This window comes from Xiphophorus hellerii, chromosome 17 (assembly GCF_003331165.1).
Source record: "Xiphophorus hellerii strain 12219 chromosome 17, Xiphophorus_hellerii-4.1, whole genome shotgun sequence".
NCBI lineage: Eukaryota > Metazoa > Chordata > Actinopteri > Cyprinodontiformes > Poeciliidae > Xiphophorus > Xiphophorus hellerii.
Genome location: NC_045688.1, coordinates 565,847 through 583,237, shown reverse-complemented (window position 1 = coordinate 583,237; position 17,391 = coordinate 565,847). Strand labels below are relative to the sequence as shown.

The 17,391-nt window shown below is 40.9% G+C and overlaps 1 protein-coding gene across 2 annotated transcripts; it reads left to right on the top strand.

The window, feature by feature from the left end:
- Positions 1 to 464: 464 nt before the first annotated feature.
- Positions 465 to 14,652, top strand: LOC116736711 (acyl-coenzyme A thioesterase 1-like). 2 transcript variants are annotated; one of them, XM_032589403.1, is made up of 12 exons: positions 465 to 551; positions 1,103 to 1,181; positions 6,109 to 6,317; positions 7,474 to 7,573; positions 9,876 to 10,060; positions 10,816 to 10,979; positions 11,436 to 11,555; positions 12,485 to 12,567; positions 12,649 to 12,742; positions 12,816 to 12,896; positions 13,597 to 13,738; positions 14,430 to 14,652. In XM_032589403.1, the coding sequence occupies exons 3-12, from the start codon at positions 6,122 to 6,124 to the stop codon at positions 14,546 to 14,548; spliced, it is 1,284 nt and encodes a 427-aa protein (XP_032445294.1). In that variant the 5' UTR covers positions 465 to 551; positions 1,103 to 1,181; positions 6,109 to 6,121; the 3' UTR covers positions 14,549 to 14,652. The 2 variants fall into 2 exon arrangements, with proteins under 2 accessions (XP_032445294.1, XP_032445293.1); XM_032589402.1 differs by lacking the exon at positions 465 to 551 and adding an exon at positions 897 to 994.
- Positions 14,653 to 17,391: the final 2,739 nt, after the last annotated feature.

Below are 17,391 nucleotides of genomic sequence, written 5' to 3'. Positions count from 1 at the left end.
TTTTATTTAATTAACAATGTTTTTAAAACAGTAAACCCATGGCAATAATTTTACTTTTTTCCTGCTTTTTATTTTATTTTTCAAATGGATAAATTTAATCTGCACTTGAATGTTTGCAGTTATTTTAATGTTTTTTAACATTTAACATTTTATTAATTAGTTTTGTTTAAATGGGTAAACATAAACCTTGTAGTTTAATTTTAAATTAAAAGTACCAACAAATTTAAAGTTTTGATTTCTTCATTGTGGATAAATTAAGTGTCTTGCTGCCCCCTGCTGGTCTACGTGCTACCTTAGCTTGCATTGCCGTGGGCCGGCTCGGCTTTCCTCAATAAACATGGCTGAGAAGTACAACAGTCTTGTGGGAAGACAAGTGGTAAAAAAGGATCAAAAAATGAAAATAAGTCAGCAAACATGACCAAATATTCCCTGAATTTAAAGTTAAGCGATGCTCATTTTTACGAGAAACTTGAACTGAACACGCAGCATTTAACATGTGCCTCCATGTTTATTCCTCCACTTTTCCCTTTTGTTTATAGACTGACATAAATGTCAGTATACCCGAACTGACGACAGAGCGGCTAAATTTAAAATGTACAAGCTTAGGTTTTCTCAACGGCTGTTTTAAGTTAGTAAAAGTAATAATTTTAAGTTGAAGCATTAGCTTCCGCTCGCAATACTTTTAAAATGACCGCGCTTGACCCGAAGTGTTTTTCACTCCGACTTTCTGCCCATTTTAACGGTCCGACAACACTAAGAAAAACATATGTGAATGAGAGAAGCTTTATTGTAAATTCGGCTGTAATGAAATAAAGCGTATATAAAGATAAAAAGTAAATAAGAAGCACAACAATAAAAAAAACTCCGAGACGTGATGACGCAGTTGGTTTGATTACCGTCTTGTCGTGACTTTAAACTTTAAATACGTTTTGGTTGATGATTTTCCTGAAGAAATTAATGCAAACCGTGCAGTGGTTCGCTGATTTGTTGAACTGTGAGTTTAGCTGTGCTGAAGGAGGTCAAGGTCATGTTTCAGTCCGAAGTCCTGGACTGTCCGATGTTTAACGTGGCATGTTTTCATCTCTTTCATCTTCATATTTAGCAACAAAGAGATCTGGAGGTTCGTTTGGGTCCAGTTCGGTGGAAAAAGGTGACCGCGACGGGCTGCACGGCGTTTTCAGGTGAGTCTTCTTGTATTTTTCCATCTGCTAGAAAAACATTGCAAAAACACAAAACTAGAATCTAGACCAAGTATTTTGGTCTTGATTGTAGTTCAAATATCTTCCTACACTTGAAATTATACAAAACTAACTTACAAATCAATTTTCACAAGATATTGATGAAAAACTACTAGTTTCACTGACAGATTATTTCACTTCTAACGTGGGAAAATGTCCTGTTTCAGGTTAAAAAGGTCTACCAGTGAAACTAGTACTTTTTAGAATTGATATTAAGGAATTATTGACTTAAAAAACTCCTACATCTTACTGAAAAGTTACTTATTAGTTAGTTTTGTTGGTTTGTTAGTTTTATTATTTCAAGTGCACTAAGGTATTTGCACTAGAAACCAGAGTTCAGAAAGCTGCAGCAGCCATAAAATAAAACGGCTGAATTCAGCAAACAATTACAGAAACCTTAAGGGAAATTTCCTTAAATGTTCAGGTTAGAAAATCTGAAAGCTATAATAATTTTTTTCTTTTGGAGATAGAGAACTGAGTTGGATAATAAAAAAACATAAATATTTTTGCCTTGAAGAAATAACAGACTATTCACCGTAAGTGAAAATAAACACTCACTAAAACCAGCATGTTTGTTTGTCAAGAGCTGCATTTTATCAATCATGAAATTGGAAATTGGAATTACGAAAATAAATTTGCTTTATGTAAACATGCCAACTTTGGAAAAACAGATTTTTGATAAGTTTTGGAAGTTTTTTTTTTACTAAATCTAATTTATTGTATTTTTAAAAACTGCAATGGAAACACTTTTTTATTGCATCATGAGTCACATGATCGTCAACAGGATGTTACTACTGACTGAAATGACGAAAAAGACGAACAGGAAGTAGTAGAAGGTTTTTTGGCAGAATGTTTTTTAAAGCATGAAGAAACTTTTACTCACGTGATTTTAATTGTAGTTTTTATTTAATGGAAACAGCAATTGCAAGTTGTATTTTTTTTTACATTTGTGGAATATCTACAGATATCATAATGAGCTTATCAGGTTTGAAATATCTAAAAGTTTAATATATTCGAGAACCATCCGTTTAAAAGCTGAAAACTTATTAAAATCTATGTATTTCTAACTAAATAAGCTAAACGCTCACTTCTGCAAAGTACCGTATTTTCTGCATTATAAGGCGCACCTTCAATGAATGGCCTATTTTAAAACTTTTTTCATATATAAGGTGCACCGCATTATAAGGCACATAGAATAGACGCTCCAGTAGAGGCTGGAGTTACGTTATGCATCCATTAGATGGAGCTGCGCTAAATGTCAACAAAATAGTCAGATAGGTCAGTCAAACTTTATTAATAGATTACAAACCAGCGTTCTGAAAACTCCGTTCATTCCCAAAATGAATAAACAGCTGTTTTATTATTTTCCCGAGGTAAAGTCAGTGACGGGGTATTTTGGTGACAGTTTATCTTTTAACAACAGCAAGGTGTAACATATAGTGGAGGGGAACTTTTCCTCGATTCAATAAACACGTAAAAAACAGTCTGATACTGTTACGGTAAATCAAATCACAATATATATCCACTTCCGCTATAACCATTGATTGGTTCATGTTAAATTCTCTGCTGCTGCTCTGTTCCCATGTTCTACTGCGTCACTGATCGCCTTGAGCTTAAACTCTGCGTCATAAGTGTGTCTCTTAATAGGAGCCATTTTGGGGTCTTTACACAAAACCCAGCCTGCACCGCGCACTTCTTCTTCTACGAGGGAAAATGAAGTCGGCGGCTGCTTATCGTAGTTGCGAGACCTGCTGTGGCTCAATATTGGTTCATATATAAGGCGCACCGGGTTATAAGGCGCACTGTCGGCTTATTGAAGGTTTTTAGGTGCGCCTTATGGTGCGGAAAATACAGTAATATAAATGCTAATCAGGTTTGGGGACAATTGTTCTAAAACTTTGAGGTCTGTTTTCTCACCAATCTGGTTTGCAGAACCCCAACATTCATATTGACATATCTAGTTCATTTTTAAAAATATTTCTATATGTTTGACATCATCAGAAAGCTCAGAATCCACTAGAATAACTGGAAACACCAAAGGGAGATCTGTTCCTGGAGTTCGGATGGATTCAGAGTAAACTTTTAGTCAGTAAAGCTTTGAAGTTATTTCTCTAAAATCAGTTCTGATGCATAAAATGTTTACTGTCTTTTTACCATCACTGTATTTTTAAATGGAGCGTAAAACTCTCCCGTTGGGGTTGGATTCCTTCGCTCTGTTAGCTGCAGGAAGTCCCGTCTCTTCTTTCATTCAGGTTCTCTTATTGTTTCATATCTTTGATGGATTTCCATGTTTGTAAAACGCCGACTGGCCTTGATTCGCTTCAGTTTCCACGGTTACATGGCAAAAGGACAGAGATTTAATTGAATAAAGTCACATATTTTCCAACACTTTCTCAGTATATTTCAGACTTGGTGCTGTTAAGGAAAAATGATTATTTTTAGTGCTTAATACAGTTAATCTTACGACATGTGTTAAAGGTATATTCAGCACTCTTATTTAGAACAGTTTTCTGTTGAGTAGATGAGCAGGCATTCAGACAAACAGGGGCCAAAATGCAGATCACTCAATGGAGTCTCCCCGCTGTGAGGCGAAGCCATAAAATTAGCATTTTCCTTGGGAGACAGAGACTTTAGATTTCTCAGGTATCTGTGAGGTCTTATCTCAGGATCGTTCTGTACTCAGAATGACCATGGGAGCCACGGGGGGTCAGGGCCAGCGATCCGCTTCTTTGTCTCGGTAGAAGGCAGATGGTCCTTTGATCTTTGCGTAGATCAGGGGGAGTTTCCAAGTTTCTCTGAGTGCTTAAGGGAGTTTCCAGTTGGTCAACAAGAGGAACGCCTTGAGTGCATAAATTAAATAGAGAAACACCTCTTTAGTATAAGATTTCGCGTCGGGAGAGAAAATGCAGAGAGCGGCCACCATTTTGCCTTTTTGCATCGGCTCTCTCTCCAAAGACGCCTTTGCTTTTTGTTTGTCTTTTGTTTTGTGTTTGTCTGTCTTCCCCTTGTCTGTCTTTATTTTTATGAGAAAAATGCATATCTCTGTTCCTCTGCAGCTTTGTTGTTGATTGCTTTGTATGAGATTAAACTCTGTGATCTGTGACGTCAACGCGCTTTGTTGTTGCTTTCACTTTAGAGCACGCCGCCGCCTGCTGAGGATCCCGGGAAAATTAAAGAGGAAAGAGCCAAACGTTTTGTCCAAAGTTAACATTAAATTATCCTCTTTTTTAACAGTGCGAAGAAGATGAATGTTTAAAAACAATTAAAAACACTAAGAGTCAAGAGAAAACTCGTTTTAAAGCTGCAAGCTTTCAGTTTCTTTATAGAAAGACTGATTCTGTTGCAAGGCTTGATCCAAATCTTCCACATCCACATGATTGAATGAATTGTTTATTAAAAATGAGCAAACAAAAGGATGCTGCAGCGAGGCAGCAGGTTTTCCATGAGCGAGGCTGTGACAGCGAGCTGAGGGAGGGTTAGGGTTAACCCAAGAGAGACGGATGACGTAACGGCTTCAGATGATGGATAATGCAGCTGCATGTGACAGTGATTCAAAACTAAACAGCAGATTATTTGCAGTAAGTAACAAACACCATAATTATTGATTATTGAAGAGTGATTCAGAAATCACAATGTTGTAACTCCAGTAAAGATGATTAATTTAATATGAGAAGTTTAACATTTACTTTAAAAAATGACAAAGGTTTAAAAATGTAGTTTAAAAACCTTCAACACTCTATGAAGAATTATGCTAAACTGGCTCCCTCTAGCGGCCAAAGGCAGAACTCCTCCTTTATTTCAATGTAAGATGCATTGAAATATTTTACTTCAATGTATTTTTCTACGACAGTGATAGAAAAGTAAGCTTCAACCAAAAACTCATACAGTTAGAGATTAATCTCAGATATTTTCTAGAAAAAAACAAGAAACAGGAAAATTTTATTTTGAAACTTTTGAATTTCCAAGTTCATTAAAAAAAATCTCTTGAGATTAATTTCAATTTTTTTTCTAGCAAATTTTGACCTGTCAAGCTCAGACATTTTCAAGCTTTTTTTCTAGAGAATTTCTGAGATTAATTATTTGTTTCCTACTTTTCCAACAGCTGGAAACATCTCAGAAAGTTTTTTATTAATCTTATACATTTTCTAGAAAAATTTCCAAGGTTGAAAATGTGAAAAATTTTGACTTTTGACTAAGAAACTTGGAAGTTGATTGTAGATAATCTCTGAGATTAATCTCAAAATTTGTGTCTGAGTTTAATTCTGAGATGAATGAAGTTTGTTTTCTGCTTTTCTAACCAACTAGAAGAAACTTTTTAAATAGCAGCATTCCTCATGTTAACTCATCCAAGTGAACTTTGATGTTTTCTGCTTTATCTCAGTTGTCACAGATTTCTGCAAAGATTAAGTTTGGACTTTAGTTCCTCTCAAACATTGTTGGAATCATTTTATTTAAACGTCACAAAGACAAAGGCTTGAAAGTGTATTTAAGGTGGACCTTTTCCACCTTAAGCTGAATTGATCAGAGGTTTCTGGTCTGTCATCATCCGGTTATCTCTACGCTTTGAGTTCAACTGGGGTCATTTTAAAAGTTCACGGTCGCTTCAGATGTCTTTATAATCAAGTAAAACCCGAATCTCACAATTAAATAATCAAATAAAACTTTTACAGCAGGAAAAATGTTGCATCAGTTTATTTTTATTGCCTCCAAATGTCAGTGCAAACCTGGTTATTAAAGGAAATGCAGAGAGTTTGCTCTTGGAGTGAAAACTGGTCGTTTTATTGCCGGTTGTATCTCAGGATAGTAAACATGTTGGACTTTGAGTCGGTTATTTAAACGCGGCGGCGCTCCACCGTGTTTCTCTCCACAGCTGGTCGGCGGCCATGTCTCTGAGCTCTACTCCTCCGATTCTCTCCGTCCGGCCCTCGCGGGCGCTGGTGGACGAGGCGTTTGAGGTCCTGGTGGAGAATCTGCCCCCGGTGTCGCCGTTCACGCTGCGCTCGCTGCACCACTCTGAGGACGGGGACGACTGGGAGGCGTACGGCCGCTACGTCAGCGACCACAGCGGGAGAGTGTCAGGTCGGTTCTGGTCTCCGTCGAATCAGTCTGAGGAGAATCTGCCGTGCAGGACTAGTACACACCTTTTTGCTCCATTTCTTTGGCTCTTTGCTAAGCAGAAAATGTCAAAAGGGCAGTGTTTTGTAAAATCAACTTTTTTTAGTTTCATGTTACGCCTGAGTGGACTTAGCTCCGCCTTCGAGGCGCCACTCCTCCTCTGAGCTGCAGTTTCCAGTTTTTAAAGAGAAAGAGGCCCAATTTCAAGGCATTAAATTACAAAGTCAAATTTCTTTTAAGTCATATTTGATAATTTTTTATAATAACCGAAGGTAACAAAGTTACTCTATTGTGCTATAAAATGGAAAAGTAAAAGGACTAAAATATGTACCACCTTGTAAATTTTCCTGAATAAGCATAAGTTACTGCTTAGGATATATGTATATATATCTATATCTATATATAGATATATATCTACAGTATATATATATCTATATCTATCTATCTATATAGATAGATATATATATACAGTATATATATATATAAGTATATATATACAGTACAGACCAAAAGTTTGGACACACCTTCTAATTCAATGGGTTTTCTTTATTTTCATGACTATTTATAAGGCAATAAATCCCACTTATTAACCTGACAGGGCAGGTTGACCTATGAAGTGAAAACCATTTCAGGTGACGACCTGTTGAAATATATATATATATATATAACTCATGGTCTATAGTGTCACTTTCTCATTGTGTGTAAAAAAACCCCACAAAAAATCTGGTCAGTAATGTTCAGAAATAGTTTAAAATCGGATCCATTTTTATTCTAAATACGTAATGAAACTTTCACCAAAGAAAATTTAAATTTTTTCTTTATTTATTTTAAAAAAAAAACCTTTTTAAAATAAACAAATGACACTTATATACCCGGTACATAATAATATGTACTGGGTATATGTATATCCTAAGCAGTATAAAATAAATCATTTTATACTATGCACATAAAAGTAAATCTAAATATTTTAGGAATTATTTAAGCTCTAAACTGATTTTATCCCACTAAAGGAAAAGATGTTGTTCTCTCTAAAATGTCTTATCAGTCAGCTGACTGAGACCAATGCACTCTATGGATATCGATGCATTCAGCTTCATTCAAGTTTTCTGTCTGTGTTTAGTTTCAGAGGATTTGAGTTTTGGAGGAACGTACTCTGGGATGGAGCCCTTGGGTTTGATTTGGAGCTTGCGTCCGGTTCCAGGCAGCCGCACCGGACTCAGGTAAGACATTTTCAACTCTCTAAACGTCTGAATATTACTCCGTTACCGGAAATTTAAATTAAGCTGCATTTTATCCAAATGGTTCCAAAACCAATCAAGTTATGCCGAAGTAATTGAAGGATATTTGTTTCTTAGTCTTTTGACATCATGTTTGCAGAAAAGAAGGATTTCTTGTGTGATATTGAAGGCAACGTGTCTTTTGTTTTCAGCGTTTCAATTGATATTTTTGTGTGGTTAAATCAGATGAACAGAAAGATGACCTGTTATGTTTCCTTGAACAGGTTAAGATGTGTCTAGACAAAATGTGTTCATTACATTTTTGGTACAGAATCATTCTTAAATAATCACATTTTAGTCTGTTAAGCTACACTGCCTGGCCAAAAAAAAAGTCGCCACCAAAAAATGGTCACACTCTCTAATATTTTGTTGGACCGCCTTTAGCTTTGATTACAGCCTCATTCGCTGTGGCATTGTTTCAATAAGCTTCTGCAGTGTCACAAGATTTATTTCCATCCAGTGTTGCATTAATCTTTCACCAAGATCTTGTATTGATGATGGGAGAGTCTGACCACTGCGCAAAGCCTTCTCCAGCACATCCCAAAGATTCTCAATGGGGTTAAGGTCTGGACTCTGTGGTGGCCAATCCATGTGTGAAAAAGATGTCTCATGCTCCCTGAACCACTCTTTCACAATGTGAGCCCCATGAATCCTGGCATTGTCATCTTGGAATATGCCCGTTCCATTTGGGAAGACAAAATCCATTGATGGAATAACCTGGTCATTCAGTATATTCAGGTAGTCAGCTGACCTCATTCTTTGGGCACACAATGTTGCTGAACCTAGACCTGACCAACTGCAGCAACCCCAGATCATAGCACTGCCCCCACAGGCTTGTACAGTAGGCACTAGGCATGATGGGTGCATCACTTCACCTGCCTCTCTTCTTACCCTGATGCGCCCATCACTCTGGAACAGGGTAAATCTGGACTCATCAGACCACATGACCCTCTTCCATTCCTCCAGAGTCCAATCTTTATGCTCCCTAGCAAACTGAAGCCTTTTTTTCTGGTTAGCCTTACTGATTAGAGGTTTTCTTACGGCTACACAGCTGTTCAATCCCAACCCCTTGAGTTCCCTTCGCATTGTGCGTGTGGAAATGCTTTTGCGTTCACAATTAAACATACTCCTGAGTTCTGCTGTTGTTTTTCTTCGATTTGATTTGACCAAACGTTTAAGTAATCGCCGATCACGATCATTCAGGATTTTTTTCCGACCACATTTCTTCCTGGAAGACGATGGTTCCCCACCATCCTTCCAGTTTTTAATGATGCGTTGGACAGTTCTTAACCCAATTCTAGTAGTTTCTGCAATCTCCTTAGATGTTTTCTCTGCTTGATGCATGCCAATGATTTGACCCTTCTTAAACAGACTAACGTCTTTTCCACGACCACAGGATGTGTCTTTTGCCATGGTTGTTTAAGAAATGAGGAGTTACTCATTGCATCAGCTGGGGTTAAATAACTTGTTGCCAGCTGAAAGATAATCGCGTATGCAGCACTTATCCAATAGGAGGCTTGTACCTATTTGCTTAGGTGGCGACTTTTTTTTTGGCCAGGCAGTGTATTTTAGGGCCTCTGTCACTTTAAATGTAAGTAAGCTGCTGTTAATCAACGTTTAATCAACGTTTACACTCTCACGTGAAAATGGCTATGAAAATACGTACAATTATACAAGTGTACAATTGAAAAGCAGAAGTGGAGCCTCCTGCACAACCAACAACAATTCAGTAAGTGGTTTCTGAATAGTAAGTCAACAACAAAACTCTTGTCTTTTCCAGCAGCCATTGTACAGCACATACAATGGCTGTTGGAACTCTGCTGGGGTTGCTAGGTAACGGGACAGCGTCCATAGAATCTACCTTAACAATCGGATTGTTTTTGAAAAGGCTCATTTTCCAGACACCAAAAAATATGAAGTTATTTTTTAAAAAGTGGTTGGTGTTGTTTTTAGAAGCAGTAGAAACCCAAATGGAAGTCTAAAAATGTACATTTATTATCTCAAGTTTGCTTTAAATCAGTTCTTGATGCTTGACCCATGACCTCCAGGAATCTGTTCATGCAGGAAAACCCTCCCATGTTGTTATTGCCATTGCCTTCACAGAGCATCTTTTCAGCAAGAGTGTGTGAGAATTAAATCATACATGACAAATTATTCTTTGTTCACATAGGTAAACTTGCTAGCATCAGTCTGGAAACGTAAATGTAACTTTGTAGCTGGTTCTGCTTCACTCTTCCCTGGTCAGGTTGAGGAAGAAGGACGTCACCACCCCCATGCTGATCACCATCTCCCTCTACAATGGACACGAGGACTTCAGGGACAACAGCCCTCTGGTTTCCATGGTAACGGAGAGGTGGTACATGGGCCCAGGCATCCAGCGGATCGAAATCACTGATGGAGAATTACGAGGGGGTCTCTTTATACCCCCAGGTGAAACCGTAGTGCAGGACAATTTATTTATTTATTTCAGTCATTTTTAACGTTTCCATACACAAGTAAAAAAAAACACACAATGCTGAAAAACAAAAATATTCTATTTCTCTTTATAATGAGTTTAACATATTTTTTAAAATTTTCTTCTTACTAAATATTTTTTTTAAAATTTGGCACAATTTAGTGATAATTTATTTCTTTAATTCTTTTAATTGTCCTTCAGTTGTATTCTGAAGCTGCTGCTAACTATGACCAGACCTTTACAATGTAGCATCATTAGCACATACTGTAGATGTTAATAACTTGGACACCTAAATATATATATATATATTATATATTTTATGTGTTTAGGACCCAACACTGAACCTCTGATTCTCCACATATCCAAGAATATTTTGCTCCAGTTAAAATTTTCTAATTTAACCCCCGATAGTAATGTCACAAATCAGCAGGCACTGGCCGTTACCTAGCAACCCAAGTTGAGTTCCACCCGTTACTTGGCAACCAAAGCTGAGCTCCAGAACGTTTTGGGTAAATTCAATTCATAAATACTTTATTGATTCCAAAGGGAAATAAAATGTTGTAACTCATATTAAGGCAGCTGGTTTTAACTCATGGTCTATAGTGTCAAATGCTTTTCTTTAGTTTTATTATTATTATTGATAAATTGTGAAAAACGCTTCTGAAGCCTTTGTTTTCCAACTGTAATTGGAGATATGGATATTCAGTATGAATATTGGCTGGTCCTGCAGGTCCAGGCCCGTTCCCTGGGATTCTGGACCTGTGGGGAGGCGGAGGCGGGCTGCTGGAGTACCGCTCCGCCCTGCTGGCCTCGCGCGGTTACGTCTGTCTGGCTCTGGAGTATTTCAAAACGGGGCAGATGAAGTCAACAGATATGAGTTTTGAATACTTTGAGGTTTGTGTAACTTTCCTTTTACTTCATCTATTTTCAGAATCAGTAAATCTCTTAAAGTGGACGTTTCATGACTTTAAATCCTCCCTTTTTTACATTAAGTTCTTCCTTTGTGGCGTCTGCGATGCTTTGGTCTTATTCCTGGTCGCAGAGCGTTCCACTCCACCCTGTTCGGACTTTTTTTGGAAATATTCTCATTACCAATTACTACAAACACTTTATACCACAAACTGGAACCTTTTTTCTTCTTCATTATCCATTTGTTTGATTATCTGAGTCATGGCCGTGTGAAAAATACCAAGAATTGTGACAGTTTTGCATTTATTTTGCCCTAAGACTCTCATAATTCAGTCATTCACTAAAAAACAAAGAAACCTTTTCCTTTTCATATCCAAAGAACTTGATTCTGAAAGTTCTGTGGATGAAAACATCCAATCAGCACCCTGTTTGTTTGTGCAGAACGCCTACCATGTCCTGAAGGACCATCCTCAGGTCATCCCAGACAGAGTCGGGATCATCAGTCTCTGCCTCGGCACCATCGTGACCCTCGGCTTGGTGGCGGAAAGCACAGAGATCAAGGTAAGTCTTCTCCTGACGAAAACTTAGCTTAGCTTGATGAGAATCTTCAAAATGTTTCAGAAAGTCTGAGACTTTTCCTTTAGACTCATAGCAGGATTCTCAGTCTTTGTTTCAATATGTGATAAATCTCCTGCCAATAGTTTGGTGAATCTGATACAAATCAAGTTACTTTGGATCATTAAACCAGCTGTGATAAACGTCCGGGTTGTCCAAGCAGAAACCTCCCCAACTGTTGCATAATGGACTTTTGGCTTTTATTACAACTGTTTAAACTGAAGTTATTTTGCAGAAATTCAAACTTTGTCTGTCAGAATAACAATATTTGCTGGATGATAAATTATCCCAGAAGTTATTTTAGTTTGAGACCATCTTCAAATGATATAACAGAATAACAATACAAGAACACATGGTCACAGATCAATCAACTTTAAATACTAATCAATATTTAACACATGGAGCTGGAAGACATTTTAAATATCCAAAACTAAATGAACTAAACAGAAACAATAAATATAATGAATTATGAAGTTTTGTCAACAGAATTATAATAAAAAAAAGACCAGACTGAAGATTTTATCATCCAGTTTTTGGTAGAAAAACAAAAACAATAAATCATGCAAATCTTTCTCATTTAGACTGCAATTATTATTGATTATTGATTATTGCTACAGGCCTGATTAAAGGAGGGATTTTTGGTTATGATTGATTTTTAAAGCAGTTTAAAGGGTAAAATATCCGGGGTGTACATACTTTCTGTTCGGTGTATCAGTTTGATCTCTGGTGTCTCCTCAGCCTGGTCTGTAACACAGCTTTGATTCAGAAACCAGTTCCTGAACGCGTCGTGCGGCGTCCCGCAGGGTTCTGTACTCGGCCCGTTTTTATCCTCGATATCTGGTCGAGTTTTGATGTTCGCCGTGGTTCTGTTTCAGCCCTGTTGCGTCGTTTGCATCAGCAACATCATCAGCAAATCGCCAGGGAAAACCCTCAGCGGGTTCCACCGAAGCATTCCCAGGTAGGTCACTGGGAACACTGGGAACACTGGGAACACTGGAGTTTCTCAGCCGGGATGGTTTGAACCTGTGTGTGTTGGCAGCGAGTTCAATAAGATACGCGTGGATGAGAACAACCATCAGATCTGGAGGGACGTGGGGCTGGCGCTGCTGCAGGAACCGTCCATGAAGGTGGACGTGAGTATTTCTGGTTCCTCTTCCTGAAGACTCGACTCCATTCGCTCAGAATTACAGCTTTTATTCCTGCAAGGTGGCCAAAATAAACTGTCCTCTGCTGCTGGTCAACGGATGTGATGACCAGAACTGGTGTGCGGTGGAAACGGCCGATGATGTGAGTTTTCGTTTCAGCTCTCAGAAGAACTTTAAAAGTTTTAGTCTCTGGATTTTCGCTCATTTTTTCTCAGATTGACGTTTGTTTACACGCAGCCGGGTTTTTATGAAAACAAATATCTCAGACACATCATTTAAAATATTTATCATACAGAAAATATTTCATCCACATGAACCGTAAAATAAAATGACGAGAACAAAGTCCTACAGTCACGAGAATGAGTTTGTATGAGTTTAGTCATGTTATGAGAATAAAGTGGAAATAATACGAGAATAAACTTTTATTAGCAGAATAAAGTCATAAAATTATGAGGAAAAATTAGTACAAGAATAAAGTCGTAGTATTTCAAGAAAAAAGTCATGTTGGGAGAACTTCAACACAAAAAACAACGGCGGTAAAACAAGGATTTGAGAATTTTGTGAAGTTATTGGTTTCATAGATTAGGAAATACTGAATCTATTAATTATTACCAATAGAGGACCTTTAATTAGTTCTGCAAGCGACTGTGTCTGTTTGTACGACTTTATTTTCGTATTATTGTCTTTTTATTCTTGAAACTAAAAGTTCCGCCTGGCCCTAATATCTGCTTCCCATAAATTCATCAGATTTGTCTTTTTATTCCTGATCGTTTTGAACTAAGCGAATCAGAGCTCGGCTCTTATTTCAGTCTGGAGTGAAAGTTTCCGTGTTTCCCTCCCAGATTTCCAAGACGATGAACGCCGCGGGGAAGGGTCACCTGTTGACCCGGCTGGACTACCCTGAAACCGGACATCTGATCGAGCCGCCGTTCTCGCCTCACTGCCCCGCCGGAAACTTCATTATGTACAGCTCCAACCAAAAAGGTGAGCAACACACACAGAATCACAGAAAAGACACTTTAATTACATTCATTCTATAGAAATGAGCTGAAAACTGTTGCAGATTTGAATACAAACCAGTCAACTAAGATCAGGAATGTTCTTAAAGGGCCGGTTTACCCAGAATGCATTTAGAAAACCCTTTAAACAAACTGTTCAGTTATTAACAAATATATCAGAATTTCATGACTATTTTACGATCAAAATCACTGATTTTCTAAATGTTTGTGATCATGTATGACGTTAAACGTGACATTTTGTTGCTCCTCACATCGATAACAGATGAAAACTTGACATTGTGTAAAACTGAAGCAGCAGTGGAAGCAGCAAGGGAGAAATTCACTTCCCATCGTCCCCATTGCTCCTCCGGGTGGTGGCAGCATCATGCTAAGGGGTTTTTAGTTTTGGTGCCCAACTGCAATTCAAGAGCGATGAAAATTTATTAAACATTTTATTCTCAACCAGAACAAAATAATTACAGATCACAGTGGAAAATGAATATGCAGCACAAAGTATTCATCTTTTATAATGATTTCCAATTTCAAACGCAGGCCGCACCTTTCAGATTGAGATTGCTTTGTTTGAGGAAGTTCCAGTAAAAAGTTGACGGTTGTGCCAGGAAAAGGAAAGTCTCTGCGGTTTGGGGGTCTGTGCTGAAATGTGGGCTGTGTTGCAGTGCTCCAGCGCTACGGAGGGAAAACGAAGCCGCACAGCGACGCTCAGGACGACTCCTGGAGGAAGATCCTCAGCTTCCTGCGCCACCATCTTTACTGCAGCCAGAAGGCCATGATGTGAGGCAGGTTCACTCCTCAGCATCAGGTTCTGTGGTTTTACGCTTTTCTACACATTTTCTTTAGTCAAAATAAACATTTTCAGAGCAAAAATACATTAAATTTACAGAGAAGACAGAGAAGAAAGTCTGAAAATTTACTTTCAAATTTCCAGCAGCTTTTATTTCAATAAACAAGTCAAATTAAGTTTGACTGAAATCATCTACAACTTTATGTACTTTTATATAAAAATCTGTTTAATTAACTTTGTATCCTGTGATCATCTTACAACATGCGACAAACTGAGTTCATTATTTGTTTATTATTGTTAAAAATAATCCATGGCGGGTCCGGTGCACTGTGTGATGGGTGGCGGCCAAGGGAGGGGACCCTGGCTGTCCGATCCTCGGTTGCAGAAACTGGCTCTTGGGACGTGGAATGTTACCTCTCTGGTGGGGAAGGAGCCGGAGCTAGTGCGTGAGGTCGAGAGGTTCCGGCTAGAAATAGTCGGTCTCGCCTCGACGCATGGCTCTGGTTCTGGAACCAGTCTCCTTGAGAGGGGCTGGACATACTTCCACTCTGGAGTTGCCCAGGGTGAGAGACGTCGGGCAGGAGTGGGCATACTTGTTGCTCCCCATCTCGGCGCCTGTACGTTGGGGTTTACCCCGGTGAACGAGAGGGTAGCCTCCCTCCGCCTACGGGTGGGGGGACGGGTCCTGACTGTAGTTTGTGCATACAGGCCGAACGACAGTTCAGATTACCCACCCTTTTTGGAGTCCTTAGAGGGGGTACTGGAGAGTGCTCCTCCTGGGGACTCCCTTGTTCTGCTGGGGGACTTCAACGCTCACGTGGGCAATGACAGTGAGACCTGGAGGGGCGTGGTTGGAAGGAACGGCCCGCCCGACCTGAACTCGAGCGGTGTTCTGTTGTTGGACTTCTGTGCTCGCCATGGATTGTCCATAACGAACACCATGTTCAAGCATAAGGGTGTCCATATGTGCACTTGGCACCAGGACACCCTAGGCCGCAGTTCGATGATCGACTTTGTCATTGTTTCATCGGATCTGCGGCCGTATGTCTTGGACACTCGGGTGAAGAGAGGTGCGGAGCTGTCCACTGACCACTACCTGGTGGTGAGTTGGCTCCGGTGGTGGGGGAGAAAGCCGGTCAGACCTGGCAGGCCCAAACGTGTTGTGAGGGTCTGCTGGGAACGTCTGGCGGAATCCCCTGTGAGACGGAGCTTTAACTCCCATCTCCGGCAAAACTTCGAACACGTCCTGGGGGACGTGGGGGACATGGAGTCTGAGTGGACCGTGTTCCGTGCCTCCATTGTCGAGGCGGCCGATCGGAGCTGTGGCCGCAAGGTTGTCGGTGCCTATCACGGCGGCAACCCTCGAACCCGTTGGTGGACACCTTCGGTGAGGGTTGCCATCAGGCTGAAGAAAGAGTCCTACCGGGCCTTTTTGGCCTGTGGGACTCCGGAAGCAGCTGATGGGTACCGGCAGGCGAAGCGGCATGCGGCTCCGGCGGTTGTTGAGGCAAAAACTTGGGCGTGGGAGGAGTTTGGAGGGGCCATGGAGAAAGACTTCCGTACGGCTTCGAGGCGATTCTGGTCCACCATCTGGCGTCTCAGGGGGGGGAAGCGGTGCAGCACCAACACTGTTTATAGTGGGGATGGTGTGCTGCTGACCTCTACTCGGGATGTTGTGGGCCGATGGGCAGAGTACTTCGAAGACCTCCTCAATCCCACCAACATGCCTTCCACTGAGGAAGCGGAGCCTGGGGACTCTGGGTTGGGCTCTCCAATCTCTGGGGACGAGGTCGCCGAGGTGGTTAAAAAGCTCCTCGGTGGCAAGGCTCCGGGGGTGGATGAGATCCGCCCGGAGTTCCTTAAGGCTCTGGATGTTGTAGGGTTGTGTTGGCTGACGCGACTCTGCAATATCGCATGGACATCGGGGGCAGTTCCCCTGGATTGGCAGACTGGGGTGGTGGTCCCCCTGTTCAAAGAGGGGGACCGGAGGGTGTGCTCCAATTATAGAGGGGTCACACTCTTAAGCCTCCCTGGCAAGGTCTATTCAGGGGTCCTGGAGAGGAGGGTCCGTCGGATAGTCGAACCTCGGATTCAGGAAGAGCAGTGTGGTTTTCGTCCTGGTTGTGGAACACTGGACCAGCTCTACACCCTCGGCAGGGTCCTGGAGGGTGCATGGGAGTTCGCCCAACCAGTCTACATGTGTTTTGTGGACTTGGAGAAGGCGTTCGACCGTGTCCCTCAAGGAGCCCTGTGGGGGGTTCTCCGGGAGTATGGGGTACCGGGCCCTTTGATACGGGCTGTCAGGTCCCTGTATGACCGGTGTCAGAGCCTGGTCCGCATTGCCGACAGTAAGTCGGGCTCGTTTTCGGTGAGAGTTGGACTCCGCCAGGGCTGCCCTTTGTCACCGATTCTGTTCATCACTTTCATGGACAGAATTTCTAGACCAGCCAAGGTGTTGAGGGGATCCGATTTGGTGGCCTTAGGATCTCATCTCTGCTTTTTGCAGACGATGTGGTCCTATTGGCCTCATCAGGTCATGATCTGCAGCTCTCGCTGGAGCGGTTCTCAGCCGAGTGTGAAGCGGCCGGGATGGGGATCAGTGCCTCCAAATCCGAGGCCATGGTCTTGAGCCGGAAAAGGGTAGAATGCCTTCTCCGGGTCAGGGGGGTGTCCTGCCCCAAGTGGAGGAGTTTAAGTATCTCGGGATCTTGTTCACGAATGGGGGAAGAAGGGAGCGGGAGGTCGACAGGCGGATTGGTGCAGCGTCTGCCGTTAAGCGGGCGCTGTACCGGTCCGTCGTGGTGAAGAGAGAGCTGAGCCATAAAGCGAAGCTCTCG

Bases quoted from the DNA above. Each gene is read 5' to 3' on its own strand.
- LOC116736711 (XM_032589402.1), top strand. From the start codon at position 937: ATGATTTTCCTGAAGAAATTAATGCAAACCGTGCAGTGGTTCGCTGAT. The intron at 1,182-6,108 runs GTGAGTCTTCTT...TTCTCTCCACAG, and splicing joins GGGCTGCACGGCGTTTTCAG to CTGGTCGGCGGCCATGTCTC. The intron at 13,739-14,429 runs GTGAGCAACACA...GCTGTGTTGCAG, and splicing joins GTACAGCTCCAACCAAAAAG to TGCTCCAGCGCTACGGAGGG.